This window comes from Physeter macrocephalus, chromosome 5 (genome assembly GCF_002837175.3).
Source record: "Physeter macrocephalus isolate SW-GA chromosome 5, ASM283717v5, whole genome shotgun sequence".
Taxonomy (NCBI): domain Eukaryota; kingdom Metazoa; phylum Chordata; class Mammalia; order Artiodactyla; family Physeteridae; genus Physeter; species Physeter macrocephalus.
The window spans coordinates 73,836,709-73,854,071 of record NC_041218.1 but is presented as its reverse complement, the minus strand read 5'-3'; the positions used below and the strand labels follow the sequence as shown (position 1 = coordinate 73,854,071).

The 17,363-nt window shown below is 39.1% G+C and overlaps 1 protein-coding gene across 16 annotated transcripts in view; it reads right to left on the bottom strand.

Annotated features, from left to right (window-relative positions):
• The window catches only part of HDAC9 (histone deacetylase 9), a 604,670-nt gene that overhangs the window by 113,658 nt on the left and 473,649 nt on the right, over positions 1–17,363 (bottom strand). Inside the window, exon 24 of one of the 16 annotated variants that reach the window (XM_007106703.3) lies at positions 9,208–9,224. The exons of the other annotated variants lie outside the window; for them this stretch is intronic. Coding sequence (XP_007106765.2) covers positions 9,223–9,224 — 2 coding nt within the window. The 3' untranslated portion in view covers positions 9,208–9,222. Of the gene's footprint in view, positions 1–9,207; positions 9,225–17,363 lie in introns of those variants that run through there. 16 annotated transcript variants of the gene reach the window in all.

Here is a 17,363-nt window from a genome sequence, read left to right as displayed (position 1 = left end):
GGAGAGGCCACAACGGTGAGAGGCCCGCATACCGCAAAAAAAAAAAAAAAAAAAAAAAGAGTCTGTAATGAAATTAGGCAACCGATTTTCAAATTAAAGACCGTTACAGATACACTAGGCTGGGAGTCAAGGTGGAATACACTTCAGATATGCACCTGTCTAGTCTATTGCTCCTCCCTTAAAGCGTCAGTACAGATTTACCAAAAATAGTTAAAATTGCAGAATCTGGATATTAACAGACTGATCCATAACTGAAAAATGTGGGAATTTTATTAAGGTATGACCACTGGCATTCTTATCCCAATCAAAAGCGTCATAGCTTCAAGAAAAAAAAAGAACTGAGTGACCAAAATTACCTAACTAATAACAGATGACAAAAGAAATATAAAATGACTGTTAAAGGAATGTGCCTTTTATCATAACTATTATGTCTCAAAAGAGTTGTGTAACTCATCGTAAAAACTTTCAACCTCAAATTCATTAAGGAAAAATGACTTCTCTTGAGAGATACCCAGATGTTCTCTACCAGCTCCTTAAATCCACCCAAGACATCTGTTGAGTCTTACTGCCTAAGGAATGTTAGTTTCTAGAAACGATTATCTAGTCTATCTTGAAACATGAGTGACAGAGCCAGTGTGGCACTACTGATTCTGAGTTTGGGTAACATTAATCAACAATAAAAATGAATGTTACCGGGGCTTCCCTGGTGGTACAGTGGATAAGAATCTGCCTGCCAACGCAGGGGATAGATACAGGTTCAATCCCTGGTCCGGGAAGATCCCACATGCCGCGGAGCAACTAAGCCCGTGAGCCACAACTACTGAAGCTCGCGTGCCTAGAGCCCGTGCTCTGCAACAAGAGAAGCCACCGGAATGAGAAGCCCACACACCACAACGAAGAGTAGCCCCCACTTCCCGCAACTAGAGAAAAGTCCGCGTGCAGCAACAAAGACCCAACACAGCCAAAAAAAAAAAAAAAAAAAAAAAAGAATGTTACCAACTAAATTCTAGTTCTGCTAGATAAAGCTAATTCCCATCTCTAGGTTTTAATTTCTCTATGGGTCAATGAAAGGGGTTGGATTAAGTATTTCTTAAAGTGAGTTTAACCTCTGGCTAATCTGAATCATGTAGGTGTTTATTAAAATGCAGATTCCTGAGACTCATTCCCGAACAAGTTAAAATCCAAATCTCAGGGGTGAGACCCAGACTCTGCATTTAAATTTATTTATTTATTTATTTTTGACTGCGTTGGGTCTTCGTTGCTGTGTGTGGGCTTTCTCTCGTTGCAGCGAGCGGGGGCTACTCTTCATTGCGGTGAGCAGGCTTTTCATTGCAGTGTCTTCTCTTGTGGGGCAGGGGCTCTAGGCACGTGGGCTTCAGTAGTTGTGGCACTTGGGCTCAGTAGTTGTGGCTTGCGGGCTCTAGAGCGCAGGCTCAGTAGTTGTGGCACACGGGCTTAGTTGCTCCGCGGCATGTGGGATCCTCCCGGACCAGGGATTGAACCCATGTCCCCTGCACTGGCAGGCGGATTCTTAACCACTGCACCACCAGGGAAGTCCCCCAGACTCTGCATTTAAAATAAGGCCCTCGAATTATGTTTCAGAGCCATGTGACTACAAGATCGTGAAGGGTCCTTCCAGCTCTGCCATTTGGGTTGATCCTTTGATATCTGTAGTAGTCAACAATTTAAGCATACCAAGAAACAAGCAAAATAGATCCAGTTTTATTTTGCTTATCAACAAGACAAACAGACATCAAAATAAAGATAATAGACTTCATTGTTACTCCAGGTTTGGGCTGTCATGAAATTGTATACAAAGTAGAATTTCAACCTGGTATTTCACCCTTTCCCTGCCCTGTGTTGCATCCCAGTCTCCCTTTTAAGTGCAATTCTCCTCTTCCTTCTGGTCTCCATGAAATACACTTTTAAGAAGGGTTCTGGGCTTCCCTGGGGGCGCAGTGGTTGAGAGTCCACCTGCTGATGCAGGGGACACGGGTTCGTGCCCCAGTCCGGGAAGATCCCACATGCCGCGGAGCGGCTGGGCCTGTGAGCCATGGCCGCTGAGCCTGCGCGTCCGGAGCCTGTGCTCCGCAACGGGAGAGGCCACAACAGTGAGAGGCCCGCATACCGCTAAAAAAAAAAAAAAAAAAAAAAAAAAAAAAAAAAAAGAAGGTTTCTTACATGGTGAATTTATGTCAGTGGGTTATCTTTATCAGGAAAGTTTAGGCATGAGGGCCTCATCTCAATAATTAAATGTTAACTTTTACAAAATTCATAAAAAAGTGACCCATTATAATAAGAGTTATATAACTTGTTAATTCTGGAATGATAAAAATCCTTTTTCCTCCTTTAGGAAGCCTTCTCAAGTGAAACTGTGTCCTGGCTCTCCCCCAAAATATAGTCTTAAAGGAAATTATTAACTCACATTTAAGACCAAACCTTGTTACCATGATTTTGGTTACTCTTATGAAAAATTATAAAGAGCGAAATGCCAACATGAAGAAGACATCCCACTAATGATAAATAAATAGTTTAGGTTATAATGATAATAGGCAGCTCTTTGGAAACAATAATTTGCAAAACAACACATTAGTGCCCTTTTGATTTCATGTTTCTAAAGATAATAAAATTTTCCTTAAGCACACTGAATTTTCTGTTGATTAGGCCTTTAAGTGAATCATGACTATTTATTACCTCAAGTATTTAGTGAGGAAAGTTTTCTATGTTGTACTTGTCTCTTTATTACCTAGTACTTCAAAGTGCAAGGCTTGATTTGAATAGAGGATCTGAGACACGCAATACTATTAAACAAAAAGGCTTGGCCTACGTTCAACCAACCAGACAACTGCATTTGAGGAGCCATGATTCTTAATGGAAAACAATTTTTCAGGCCCATAAATTAAATTAAATTCAAACTAAGTTTATTAACAAGAGAACTCTGGTGAATCCCAACTGCCATCATCGAGCATAAAAGAAAAAGCAGGTTCTTAGGATACTTCATCATTTCAATTGGTTGATTCAGTCAAATAATTGGATCTACTGAAGTTCTGTTTCTGGCTGAAACAACTGAGGGTGCAGCATTTGTAGGACTATATGGTCAAACTGACTGTGTGTGAATATATCACTCAAGGATATACTAAGTTTTTAGTGAGGAGAGACAGACGATAAACAAGGAAAGGTAATAAAAGCATGGTTATTTGGGGGGCTTAATTTAGGGTCAATTTTTAATGATCACCTGAAGAAGGCCTGGGATTCTTATATCTATTCTTAGCAAAAATAAGTGGGGAAAATTGTAAATCATTTATATAAATGAGATTACATTAGTCTACAGAATGTCTCTTGAACGGTACTGACTTTCTGTATCAACATTTTTTCTCCCCTACTTTATGAAACACTCTTCTCAACTGGCCTTACGCCATCATACTCTCAGGTTTCCCTCCTTCCTTTCCTGTTCTGAGTCTAGCTGCTGGCTCCTCTACCTCCTTCCACCTGAGAAGTGTGGGTACTCCGAGTTCTGCCCTCAGTACTCCACTCCTCCTCTGCAAACACCGTCTATCAGTGAATCCTTTCACTGCTACATCATTTACATCCATAATCACTAAGTCAAAGACTGAAATCTCCATCTCTCCTTACCCTCCTTTTCTAGATTTAATTCTCATTCACAAATTGCCCAGTAGGGCATTTCTTTATACATCCACACTCGACTCTAACTGAACATGTCTAAATATTATCCATGATCCATCTTCCACAGCTTCTCCTCCTAAAATCCCCTTAACATCTGCCAATGACAATGCTCAAACTCCCTGGTTTGGTAATCCAGGCCCCAATATGCCATATTGTCAAACTGACGATCCTAAAGATGCTTTCTTTCTGGAGATTGCTTTGGTTAAGAGCCACCAGTGACATCTCAGGCATGTTCTTTAATTTTCCTGGGTCTCCATTTCTTCTTCTGTGAATTGGGAGTAAATAACACTTGAGATTATGGTGAATACATGGAAGACTGCACATTTCTGCTTAAGCACAATGTGAGGACACAGTAAAGTGCAACAAATGGTTGCTGGAGAGAGCAAATGTGATGTGTTTACTTATGCTTTCTTTCCATCTGCTTTCCCTTCTCCTCTTATTTATGTTTAATTCATCATCCAAGAGCCAGCTCTGCTGCCCCCTGTCACTACTCTTAGAGAAATTTCCCTGATCACTATACATTTTCCCTGCAGAATTCACTTAACCAGGTACTGTCTTTTCTTGCATGTCTTTTTTATTTTCAATTTAATTGTGAAATTCTGAAAGAGTTGTTCAAAATCCCAATTTTTGACATGTCATCCAAACCAAAACAGTAGTATTTACTGAATAAATAAAAAGCCAGTGTTCCTCATTCTCATGTCCAAAGGGACATTTCGATTGAGCAGTGCCTATGCTTGGATCTGAGTTCTTAGTCCTGACTGACTGCAAACGTTGTGACAGACGAGCCAGGGAGATCAGTGCTTTGGCATTCTCTGTGCTTTTTCCCAAGGAATGTAGGAAGAATTCATATTTGTGAACTTTGAAAGCATTTCAGCTCACCTTTACTGACTCTTTTCTCTCCACCACGTGTGCTTGCAGAACTTGAAATGTAATGTGAATACTGAAGTGGATCGTCTCCTTCCTCTGGAGATGTAACTTAACATGAACAAAATGTGGACTCTACCCCAGCAATGCTCAGGAAAGCCTCTCAGGTCCGGAAATAAACATTCTGGGATACTCTGCAGGCCAGATGTGCAGACTGTGAGATGGCATGTGAGAGATGAGAGAAAGAACCCAAGCGCATTAAATCTAGAATATTCCCAGGGTGGCTTGCTTTTCTTTGCAAAGATGTGGCGGGGAAGCCCTTTGCTCCTGGGTGCTGTTTGCCCACATTTCCTGGCTGTTTGCTAATATCTATTAAAAGAGGAAGGCAGAGGTAGGTTTGAGAATAATGGTTCTGATAAGGAGGTAGAAAGCACCACCTAAACCCAAAATGTTTATGTGCCCCTTTCTCTCTAAAGCCCACGAGCCACCTCATTAGACGTATGATATAGAATTCACCAAAATTCGACACCAGTTTACTGTGTTATCTTGAGCAAATCATGTTGCCACTCTGAGATGCAGCGTCCTCACTTTCTCATTTGTAAAGGAACTAAAACCTAGTTCCTTTACATCCATGATTCTTCCGGAGTGAAAGATTCATCTTTACCCCCATGCAGCAGAGCTCTCCAGGTCAAACTCTAATTACTCTCTTCGGAACTCCAAGAAATGGCTGCCAAATTTCTGGCTGCTGACTGACGTTTCATATCCACGCTAGTGCACTTTCAAACACAAACCATCCTGAGCCTGTCTTTGTTCTTTGGGATGTCTGTTTCCGTCATCCCAAGAAAATGTAAGAACAGTCAAACACAGGTGTTTGGGCATGGCCTAACAACTACGGTTCTTTGTCTTTTTTTTTTCTTTTTGAGGAGGGAATCTGTTTTAACGTATAGAAAAAGTCACAAAGACTGATCCCAATGTCTTGACATCCCCTCTGGTTGTCTGAAAACTCCCTCTGAAGTCCATGAGAATGCTGCAGTCCATGGACCCAGGCCCATAATTGACAAATGAGGAAATATCTGAGGGGACAGAATTTTAAAGTTAGCAAAGAAAAAAAAAACTCTTAATACAGAAAAGGTGATTTTGTTGTTGTTGTTGTTGGAAAAAATGGGAGTTTAAACAGCACATTTATTTCCTTTTAATTTCTGGGCTGTCAGACATCAGCTCTGAAGCCCTGATTTGGAACACATGCAGAGTCCCTTTGAAGTTCTGGCTGCTTTTTTTTTGTTTAACAATGGCAGAAAGATATAAAGAAATTAAACTGCAACATAATCATGAAACAGAACTTCGGGACTCCTGATTTACAAATTGTCATTCTTTCATTTTTTTAGGGCTTTGTTTTCAAAGCTTCATTGTGGCACATAGTTTTTTGTAATTTTTTTCCCATTAAGCTCGATCTTCAGTTATTCTTTTCTCCTCCAAGACGAAGCATTCTACTTTTATTTTAATCAACTAAAAAATAGTTTATTGTGGTTTTCTGAAGACAAGAAAGGAACTGGAAAATCCAGAGTAATACATTAAACGGAAACTTTTTGATAAAAGCCATAGCAATATAGGGTTTAGCTCTTAAAGTACCCAATTCTCTTGGCAGAAAGACAAAAATGTACCTTAAATTTTCAGGCAGTCTAGAGAAAATGTCTGCTTCGTTTTCATGCTCTAATTGCAAAAGATCATTAGTAAAGGTTTCAAGGGTTCTTAATAAAAACTGCATTTCAAATTTTGTCTGGTAGATGCCAAATTTGAAAACACACACACACACTCACACACACATACACACACACCACACACAAACTGATTTAATGTTGTCATTCAGAGGTAATACATATTTACCTGAACAAGGTGCACATGAATTGTGTAATCCAACAGCCCCTTTAATATCTACATGCAAATATGAATAGGCTAAAAGATTCTTAGTCCCCCCAATCATTTTCCTCCTCCTATATTTTTTCTGTAAATCTTGTATTGGTTTTATCATATAAAGTATTGTAATATTTATACTCTTTCTTAATACTGCTATACTTTATTCTACCTCTTTCCATTATTAGAGTGAAATTTCTCCTGCAGGGTTTCTTCTCTGCTATATTCTTAACGGTCAAAATTTCAAAAACGATGATTTCATCCAAAGTACTGACCTTCAGTGACTACTCATCATCTTTTATGTCAAGTTCCAACTCCATAGAGCAAAGTAATGTGGGAAGTTGGAAGAACTATCCCCAACACTGGTCAGCTCATACTCACTTCTGAGAACTGGTGGCTAAGTTTTCAGAGACTCTGCAAGCACAACCATTATTAAATATTATATAAACTTACAATTTAAAACATATTAAAAACAAAGGTATTAAATACTCAAAACTCATCATTTCCTAATTATTTCAGCACAGTTGCTACTGTATATGCTCCTGGGGTTATTTATATCTATTGTATTGCTCTGGTGGAAATACTATGTAACGCTTGCTACTGCATATCTCTTCTCAACTTGTGTTAGTGACTTCACTTTGGTAGCTGAAATTGGCCACGTGGGAGTATTACACCACAGGCCCGTTTGTTTGTTTGTCTGTTTTGGAGAGCTACCTTTTAAACATTTACCTGTACCACTAATTAACCTCTGTAACTAAATTATTCAAAATACCAAATTTACAACTTACAATGATCACTTTATATTTTATCTTGGGTAAATTCAAGTAAGAATTGGAAGCTGGAATTTATTTTTGTTAGTCTTCCTTTTGGGGGGAGAATTGAAGGGGAGAATGAGAATACGTGTAATTATTTCTACTATTTCCACTTGCCTACAGCCTGAAACTGCTCAAACCTCTTTAACTGCATGCTATTTTTCAATCCCTTCACAATTATTCAACATACTGACTTTCTTTTTACGTTCCCAGCTTCCAGGGTTCTAAATTCTTTTCTGCCTAGAATAAAACTGCATTTTCACATCTACTGAACCAACTCTCAAGGCTTTAATGAAAATTTACATACTCTGTGATGTCAGTAGTAATTAGGAAGGTTGGTATAAGATTCCTCTTATTTTCTGGCACAGGATCAGGCACACGTGGTCCAAATGAAACAGAAAGAAAATTGTACGTAATTTCTTTTTTTTTAAAGGAGAGGGGAGTAAAGTGTCTATTGCTATGTCATTACCTTAGAATCCTGGACTGTTAAGTGTCTGGAAGGGGGGTACCAAGTATGTCAAGTAGCCTAATCCCTTAAGTATTAAATAATCATCAGATGGGCTGCCAAACTTCCTCTCATTCTACTTTGACAGCAGCCTCCATCTACAAATGAAAAACATTTCTCTGTCAAGTAGTTTAAATTCTATTATTCTGATATGAATGACTGTCTTGAACACAAACAGATTTTAGACAGAAAATTAAGATCTCTTTCTCCAGAAGGGATGTGGAAGAGATTTGGATAAGAACTGGAGAAAGTCCGACCATGGAAATTAGCCATGTGTTGAAAAGACTGGATTATTTATATACACTTACATAGCCTTTGGTCTAGTTCTCAAGAATGCTAGATTCCCCTCAATGCCCAAAAGAGAAATAGAAAATTTCTAAGCAGAGAAAATTTCATTTGTATGTGTTACAACTAGATAGAACTTTTTCACTGCAAATTCCTCTTTAGGTAATTTTCTAATATTTAAGACTAGTATTATTTGTAGTACAGGGATGAGAACATCAGTATAAACATACCACCTAAGCTTTTGTGTAACATCATTTTTAGAGAGCATAAGCACATCCTTAGTGAAACTGAAATACCTAAATCTCAGGCCTACCTAGGTTCAGCACAAATCTGTCTTATCCCAAATTCTAGCAAGGAGATTATTCTAATTTTTATTAGAATCATTACAATTAATGACACATACAAGTTTTTTAAAATTAAAAATTAGACCAATATTTCTCAGCCTCCACACTAGTGATAATTTGGATCAGATACTGCTTTGTTATAGGGAACTGTCCTGTGCCTTATAGGATGTTTAGCAACATCCCTGGGCTCTACCCACTAGATGCTAGTAGCACCATCTAGTTGCATCAGCTGCAACGTTTCCAGACATTGCCAAACATCCTCTGGAGTACAAAATCACCTCTGGTTGAAAATCATTGAATTAGACTGATTTCCAGTGAAAATGTGAACTTGACACATAACACACTTTTAGAGGTTTTCTTACCTACTGATGAAGAAGAAAACCACATAATAATAATACTTTCGCCCACTTTTAAGATACTTTGGTAGTTTTTAAAAAGCTTTAAAATATTATCTCATTTAATTCTCATAACCTAAACATGTGGGTTTTTATGACGATTTTCATAGATGAGAAAACTGAAAACAGAAAGAGAAATACCTTCCCAAAGATCACTCAGCTACTGTGCTAGATCCAAATATATTCTAACGTTCATATCTATATAGTCAATGAAAAATTACCAAGCACTGACTATATAAAAACAGTGTAACTTGTGTGGCTCTTAGCTTTTATATTATGCTTACTTCTAGAATATTAATCTTTTAAAAAAAATACATACGTTTGTGAAGTACCAACAATTCCATGCAACATTTAAAAATGGGCTCCATATGAGGATACTTTTCTTCCATAAGTTAAGAGGCAGTGTAAGAAAGTATGTCTTTTCCTTTAGAATAAAATAAACTATCATGGAAAATATTGTAAAAATATTTAAAATATATTAGATATGTATACTACATATAAAAAGTAAAATATACTATGACTATGGCATACATTATAGGTACAAATTTGATCAGAACCAATTCTATGGAAGTCACCTTTAACCTTCATTTTCAAGGTTATTCTGTATCTGGATGATGCTGAAAATGACCTTAAATACTTATACCTATTCTCAGGATATCACTATTCTACCAACAGTCACTACACTACCAAGAGTAAAGTAAACTCTAAGTGCCTCATATACCATGCATGTTGCCCTTTGGTGCATTTTGTTTTCTTTCCAGGATTATCTGGTTTCACATCACTGGGTTGCATGACAGAGGATCACTGGTCTACTCTTCTCCAAGGAATAAACTAGCTATGGCTCCAAAGATCTATGGCCTTTCTCATAAGGATGGACCACAAGGACATCATTGCTGGATTCTACTTTGCTCTTCGAGGTTGCAGTATGACCCACCTGTAATCAAATTTGGCTGTCAAATAATATGACACCACAACATCTGTGGGGAATTCTTACATTAGCAGCATGACTCAACTGGGAATAACATGAGTGATGTACTCTTGATATGCATCATAGCATCCTATGATGTGTCCCTCTTTAAAAATCTTTTTAGACAAAACTTCATCACTTGCAAATTAACTAATTTAAAATTCCTATTATTCCTCACCTAGTGACAAACGTTTTTAATAGACAGTTAATCTGTGAATTGCCTATTTTACCTGGGAAACATTTAACAAATCAGAGTGTTCTAGTGATCTGTGTGAGAACCTCCTTCCTTCTCTACCTTTTCCATCTGCTGAATAGAACTACATCCTGCAGGATGGATTCTACACCCTTGGGATCATTTGGTTTTTTTATTGGAGCTTGTTTTCATAGCATCTGCCTGCAGTTTCTAAGCCTTTGGATGCACATGGAGTTGGTTTCTTCTTTCATGTGAGGATGATCCTGACATGAAGATGAAAGAGAGATCTTTCTTTCATCCCACATTCTCTCATTCCCCAGGTTTATACCTAAACACTCCCATCTCTAGGGCAAGAGTTCTGGTATTCACTGATCCAAATGAGAGCTTTCCAGAGCTTAAAACCTTTAAGACATCCGTGAAACTATAAATATCCCACTATCCTCACCAGCACAAACCTAGATACTTCATAATCTTGGGGAGAGAAACAGGCTTTCCAAATTCTATGGAAAGGAGCTTTGAATACATCTTATCTATCTTATAAGAGTCAAGGTATTCTTGGTGTACATTTACCTACTCTAAGATGCTGTATTAGATTCCCAAGTGCTTGCAGGCCAATAAGAGACATAAGGCAAGGTCATGGACTACAACATGAAAAGATAAGGGGATGAACAAGAGAAGAGACACCAACAGTATAATGAGCAGTTAACCAGAGCAAGTTCTTCCAGCTGGGAAATAAGGAGGCTCTTCAAGGAGGTGAGGACATTTCTGCTGAAGCTCAAGGATCAGACGATTTGGCCAAAGTGGGAGGAAGGGCAGAGAATCCACTGAGCACGTTACAGAGAAGGGAAAGTCTGAGGATTCGAGGTCGTTTTGCTAAACAAAAAGGAGAACTTTACGTAGAAGAGGGCAAACATCACAGTAAGGCGAGTCTATGACAGCCCATGGAGTCTCTGGAATGTCATTTCTTCATAAAACCTGTCCTATTCCTGACCATCTTGACTTGAAGTGATCTTCTGAAAGCCTAGAGCACTTATTTTTGTTGCTCACTTATCACACAAAACCCATAAATTCATAGCATTTTAGCACTGGAATAAATCCAAATACATATGATAGAACAAGAGTTAGTAAGGTTTAGTTATCCTGTCTACTATTAGTTTAAATTTTCTTGCAGATGTATATGGAAAAACAATCTATTAAGATGTTAATTAGTGCCCTTTCTTCTTTTTGGGAAAATGACAGTATTTTCTTTCCGGCACCTGCCCCCCATCTCCCACCCCTGCCCCATACACACACACATACACACTGCCCACTTCTATTCACAGGGAAATCCCAGGCCTTTGGGTTCTGAGTGCTAGGTTCTTTGGTTTTCAGAGGCTATTGATGGCTTTTATGGTTCAGAGGAAATGAGAAGCTGCCAGATACCAGAAGACAATCTCTGCCAGACTTTTGTTTAGTAGAAGTCCAGCCTTACAAGATGATTTAATATAGATCATCATGAGAGGGAGGGAATTAGGGATAGGAGCCTGAGTTGAAAGGGGAGAAACTGGCCCAATTCCAGGTGTGGTTTCTTAGAGATGAAAGGGAGAATCCTAAACCTAAGGTAGCCATCGTGTCACTCTGTCATGTCGCCTGATTTTATTTTTCATTTAGCACTTAATGCTACTAATACTACCCACGTTTGTTTAACTTTTTGTTTGCTCTCCCACACCCTCACCACTCCCAGGAAGTTAAGTTCCATGAGGACAGTGAATTTATCTTTCTCATTCTCACCACTGCATCCTCAGGAAGCAGATGGCACCTCAAAGGGTATGAGAACAGAGTTTAACAAAGGGACGTTTTACAGAGGCTAGAGTGATACTTGCACGAGTGGGAAGCCATTGCAACGTTTAGGCCTGGGGGGCAAGGAGACGGAGTGAGACAATCTGGAGCTGTGGGGAAAGGGTCACCTGAGAGAAGCTGTGATCTGAGGCAGAAGAACGTTGCCGTTGCCCAAGGCCGGGTGGGGACAGGCAGAGCTGTCAGGGAAAAAGCACTCCAGTCTCTCTCTCCTCTTGCCGTCTGAGCTCCTGCCAGTACCGTCATGGGCTCCACGCATCTGGAATCAAGGGACCCTGATGCTGCAGACTGTAAAGGTTGATCTCCGTGGGCACAGAGCAGGTTGGAGAGGTGAAGTAGGGAGCAAACAGAGAATAATGCACGCATTTAAAATTCCCTAAATGAGGGACTTCCCTGGTGGTGCAGTGGTTAAGAATCTGCCTGCCAATGCAGGGGACATGGGTTTGAGCCCTGGTCCGGGGAAGATCCCACATGCCACGGAGCAACTAAGCCCGTGCACCACAACAACTGAGCCTGTGCTTTAGAGCCTGTGAGCCACAACTACTGAGCCCGCGTGCCACAACTACTGAAGCCCGTGGGCCTAGAGCCCGTGCTCCACAAGAGAAGTCAACGCAATGAGAAGCCCACGCACCACAACAAAGAATAGCCCCCTCTCGCCACAACTAGAGAAAGCCCGCGTGCAGCAACAAAGACCCAACACAGCCAAAAGTGAACAAATTAATTAATTAAAAAAATAAAATAAAATAAAATTCCTTAAATGAAAGACTAGGTTCTTGAAATGATAGGGGATTTTACCTTCCCTTGACAGTTTTTCTGGAAGTGGCAGGAGTGCTTGTGGGGCGGCATACGCATATTGACAGCAACAGAACACTCCAAGAGCTTGTGAAATTAGGAGCCAAAGGAAGAAAAAAACATCCCTGTGCCCTAGCTTGGCACAGAGTGAGTGAAAATACATGGCTTCAAATGGATCACATGAGCCTGGACAGTGGAAAACAGCAATCGTGATGGACTGAAGGCAACGGCCCCCTGTGAAACTCTTTTAACTATGGAAGCCTCCTTTACCCTCTCACTCAGGTCTCAGCATGACTTTGGGGATGGTTAGAGTGATCCCCACTGACCTTTGCTGAGGATCTAGCAAGTGGGAAACTCAAGGCCAGATCAAATTTGATTTAGAACAATAAATCAGTGCAATATTTTATGAGTCCAAGGGTGTACAGCAAGTTCATCCCTGCTATATACTGCTTATTCTTCCACATAGACATTAATTCTCCATGAGGATATTATGGGCTGAACTGTATCCCCCATCAAATTCATATGTTGAAGTCCCAATCCCAGTACCTCAAAATGTAACCATTTTTGGAGATAATATCCTTAAAAGGTGATTAAGTTGAAATGATGCCATTAGGTAGGGCCTTAATCTAATATGAATGGTGTCCTTATAAGAAAGAGAAACATCTGCAAGCCAAGGAGAGAGGCTCGTTCTCCTTTTGTAATATATTGGGAGTGTGAAGAACAGTGTGTCTTTCATAATTATCTTCTACTTACGTGGTAGGCACATATGAAGTAGAAAACAAACCTGACCATTTCCGTCAAGTTCTACTTCTTACTAAATTAGAAAACAACTTTTATCTATTTTAAAAATATAGGGAAAATAATATTTTTTATTCAAGGAATTTTTTTTTTGTTTTAATTGGTAGGATTCTTTTCTTCATCTTCTTTTTTACTGAAGTATAGTTGATTTACAAATTATTCAAGGTATTTCAAAGCTTGTACGTCTTCCAATTGTTGGGTGTTTTTGGAAAGACAGGAATCGTGCTTATTGTAATTATGAGTATTTCAGTCTCGGACATTCAGCAGAATCTCTGTTTCCAGTCGTAGCCAGCATTATACTGATTCTAGATCCTTTGCCAGTTGTGTAAAGGTCATGTGGAGGTGAGTAGAATATGAGGTATCTGGCTCCAATTCCACTTGAAACATTAAAGTGACTCCAGATTGATAAAACAGAGAGAGAAACAGCGTGCTGGACTACAAAGATTGCAAACCAGAGTGAGTCAACTGGTACATTCTTGACTAATGGTGACTGACAATGAAAGGGAGAAGAGACCTTAGGAATGAATAAAAGCTCCATTTTAGTTTAAGGTGTAGGTAAGACGTACGAGAGTATTTCGTAGAAAGATGACTGAAGACATGAGAGTGAACGGCTGGCAAGAAGGACAAGAAAACAATGTTTCCTGCAAGGATATGAAAAGTCACCCTTTTCATGGTCAAATACTGGCACTCAGTGAGATAAGGATAAAAAAAGGAAATTAAGAAAGTTAAAAACAGAAACTCTATGCCTATCTTCAGAAAGTGGAAGAGAGGAAATTCTACTGGAGGTCTGTTTGTAAAACTGGCAAGAGGAAGACCATGGAGTAAAGAAGTTAAGAAAGATGAAAATGGATTAAAGCTCGAGAGGGGCATTATCGATTTAGTAGTTCTGGTCTAACTTACCACTGCTTAGGCCCTATGCAAGTGTTTTACATGAGCTGTGAGTATAGTGTTATTTCTGTTTAATAAATGAGGACACTGAAGTTTAGAGAGGTTAACAACTAGCCTAAAGCCATGTAGCTTACACAAGGCTGAGTCAGGACACAAATCCAGGTTTGCCTAGTTTCACAGCCCTTGCTGTAATTAACCCCCAGGCTGAAAGTCCATCAGTTCTCAAAGTGTTCCCTTTCTCCTACTGTGATCAATAAACTTATTCTGTGGCCTAAACATGTAAATTGTTTGCAAAAAGCTCATGCAAGCAAACTGCCGAATATATTTGTTCCTTTCCCCCTGAATAACTCTGTATCATGCTTTATTATATCAGACTGACCTTTCCTACAAGCAGGGGTTATCTGTGCACAACTTGTTTTGCTCATCCCTTGCACAATACCATAGGTAAATAAGTGCCCTCACTGTAGATGATTATTCTCGCTAGAGAACACTCCAAGGAACGAGATCAGTGAGACTCCTGAATTTAGAACGCTAACACATTTAGGGTAGAGAAGTGTTTCACTTACAGTGTGAAATTTCTTTCTCCCAACCTTTCCTATTCCTCGGGTACTAAAATCAAGTGTTCTTCTTTTGTTATGTGCTAATTTGATTACTCAGCAAAATTATTACATTCTAGGAAATCCAACAAGATGTCTAACTGAGGTAAGTATATTTTTATTTATTTCAGCGATGTAATTTATTCAATAAATATCTTCCCCTGCCCTTGTTTCAGCTGCTCACAGGCAATTCTATTAGGAATGAAATATTATTAGAGGGGGTTCTCAAAAAGTGCTTTATCTTCATTATATTGAAAATTCTATTCCAAACGAATCTTTGGGGAAATCTTTTTTACTGACATACTTTCTTTCATAGTTTTGTTTCAAACATGAGGAGCTTTTCCTGCCAAAGCCTCATTTTTCTCCTTCTTTTTGGCTAAAAGCTGTCTTCTGGAGACTGTTCCTCTCCCCCATCCCTTGGTGGCTCTCCCCATGATGACTCTCCACAAGACACATTAGAGCGCTTTGCCCTAATCCATATTTTACTAAATAGCCCCAGGAGTGAGAAGGACCTCCACGAGGATTTGATTAAACAAATTCTTAAAGCTAATAAAACGTTTTCAAGTTGTAAGAGAAAGCAGAATAGTGCACATGCCCAAGGAGAGCAGATGTCTCACTTTTCAGTCATCCTTAAGGAATATGGTTTGGGATGGAGTATATTCTCTTTGAGATCAGTTCCAGAGGCTTCAGCCTCAAAGGGCAGTCTCTCGTGAAGGTAGCTTTATTGAACAGCGCAACACAGTTGTGACTTAAGCTATTTCTGTACTTTTCAGAGCAATTTTATGTTTTTATTGAAAAGGTAGAAGAAAATAAATAGGTAAGGGCAGGCAAAGCTTCTGATTAAGCTGAGTCTGATGTAAAATCATGTGACTTACCCCTGGGAGAAATGGAAAAGAAAGTTACTTGTTAAATACAATAAATCAGAAATGTATACATGCAGGTCTGAGGATGAAAAAGATTAGATTAAGCATATTAGACTGATACATGGAGCCTATTTTTATAATTAAATAAGCTTGGTTATGAAAACAATCCTATTGAATGTTCAGGAAATGGTTAAAATGAACCAAGTTGGTTGAAACATCGGTAATGGTCATATTTATATATGCTAAAATACCTATATTATCCAGTGGGGAGAAGTCTAGCAACTAAGTGGTTAATTTGGTCCCTATCCATAGTCACAGAGATTCATTTATTTAAGGGGAAAGGAAAATCCTGTATAGGCATAGGATTCTCCCAGCTGACTGATAATAACAAACAGGCTCACTAGAAACAAATGGTTCTAAAATCTCCACTATATTATGTGTTCAATAGACATAGTTTAAATATCAAGTCTAGCTTTTCTTTTTCCTAATGTCAGCAATGCAGACAAATAACAGGCCTTTAGAGAAGAATTTTTAAACTTTGAGATATTTTAATTCTGCCCCAGCAGAGAAACAAAGAACCACAGAAAAAAATATATTATTCACATGCACACACACATACACATACGTAATAATGAGCGTCTGATCTGTTGCAGTATGGGAGCCCTGGGAATAAAACATCTTGTTGAGAATCACTGTAGTATTTTATTAGACAATCATGATTAATGTCACAGAATTTAAGCAATCTTTGAAAAGAAGTCAAAATGTGCCACAAAAATTCACTTGATTGTGCCAGTGGGAATATTTCCTAACATAGTCCCAAACTTCAAAAATAGTATAAAGCATGCAAATGGAGAAAGGGGCAGGGTCCATCCATTTCTTCCCAAGTATATTTAATTTATTTAACAGAAAAATGTTGGGAAAACTGTGACTCTCATTAGCATGAGAAAGGAGCATCCAGTGGTATCTATACACTGGGCTGTTCGCATTTTGTTTTTCCCAGGGCAAGGGAGGTATCTTAATTTCTTATTGCTTTATGTCACCAGTCTGTAACCCAGACTGTAACTTTAAGATGTTATCTCCTGGCTGCTCAGATAAACAGCCCATTATGTTTTTATGGTGGGCAGTTCCGAATCCTCAGGGGATTAGAAGATATTGGCTGGAGTTTGTGGTTCCCTGCTAGATTATCAAGGAGTCCATGGGATCTTGTTCAGACTATATCTTTAAGCAAACACCTCTCTCATAATGGTGTCTCACGCTGCCTTCTTGGCCATGGACTTCAAAAGCTGATTGCAGGGAGGGCCAAGAAGGCAATAACCCCTAATATAACAGAACCAGCCTAGAAGGGACAGACAGGGCAAAGGTAAGGCGTCTCTGAGGTTGGCATTTGTGTGTTTAGCCACATGGGGTGAATAGGGGCCATCTGTTCTTGAATCAGCTAACTCATCGTTTTCACACCATCCCAGGATCAAGTACATTTCATGGCTACAGCTGTCACCAATAAGAGCTTTCCCAACCCTAATGATACATATTTTACATAGTTTATTTACCTTAATGCTCTAAATAATGATAGTATGTATAGACGTGAGAGAGAGAGAGAGAGAGAGAGAGAGAGAGAGAGAGAGAGAGAGAG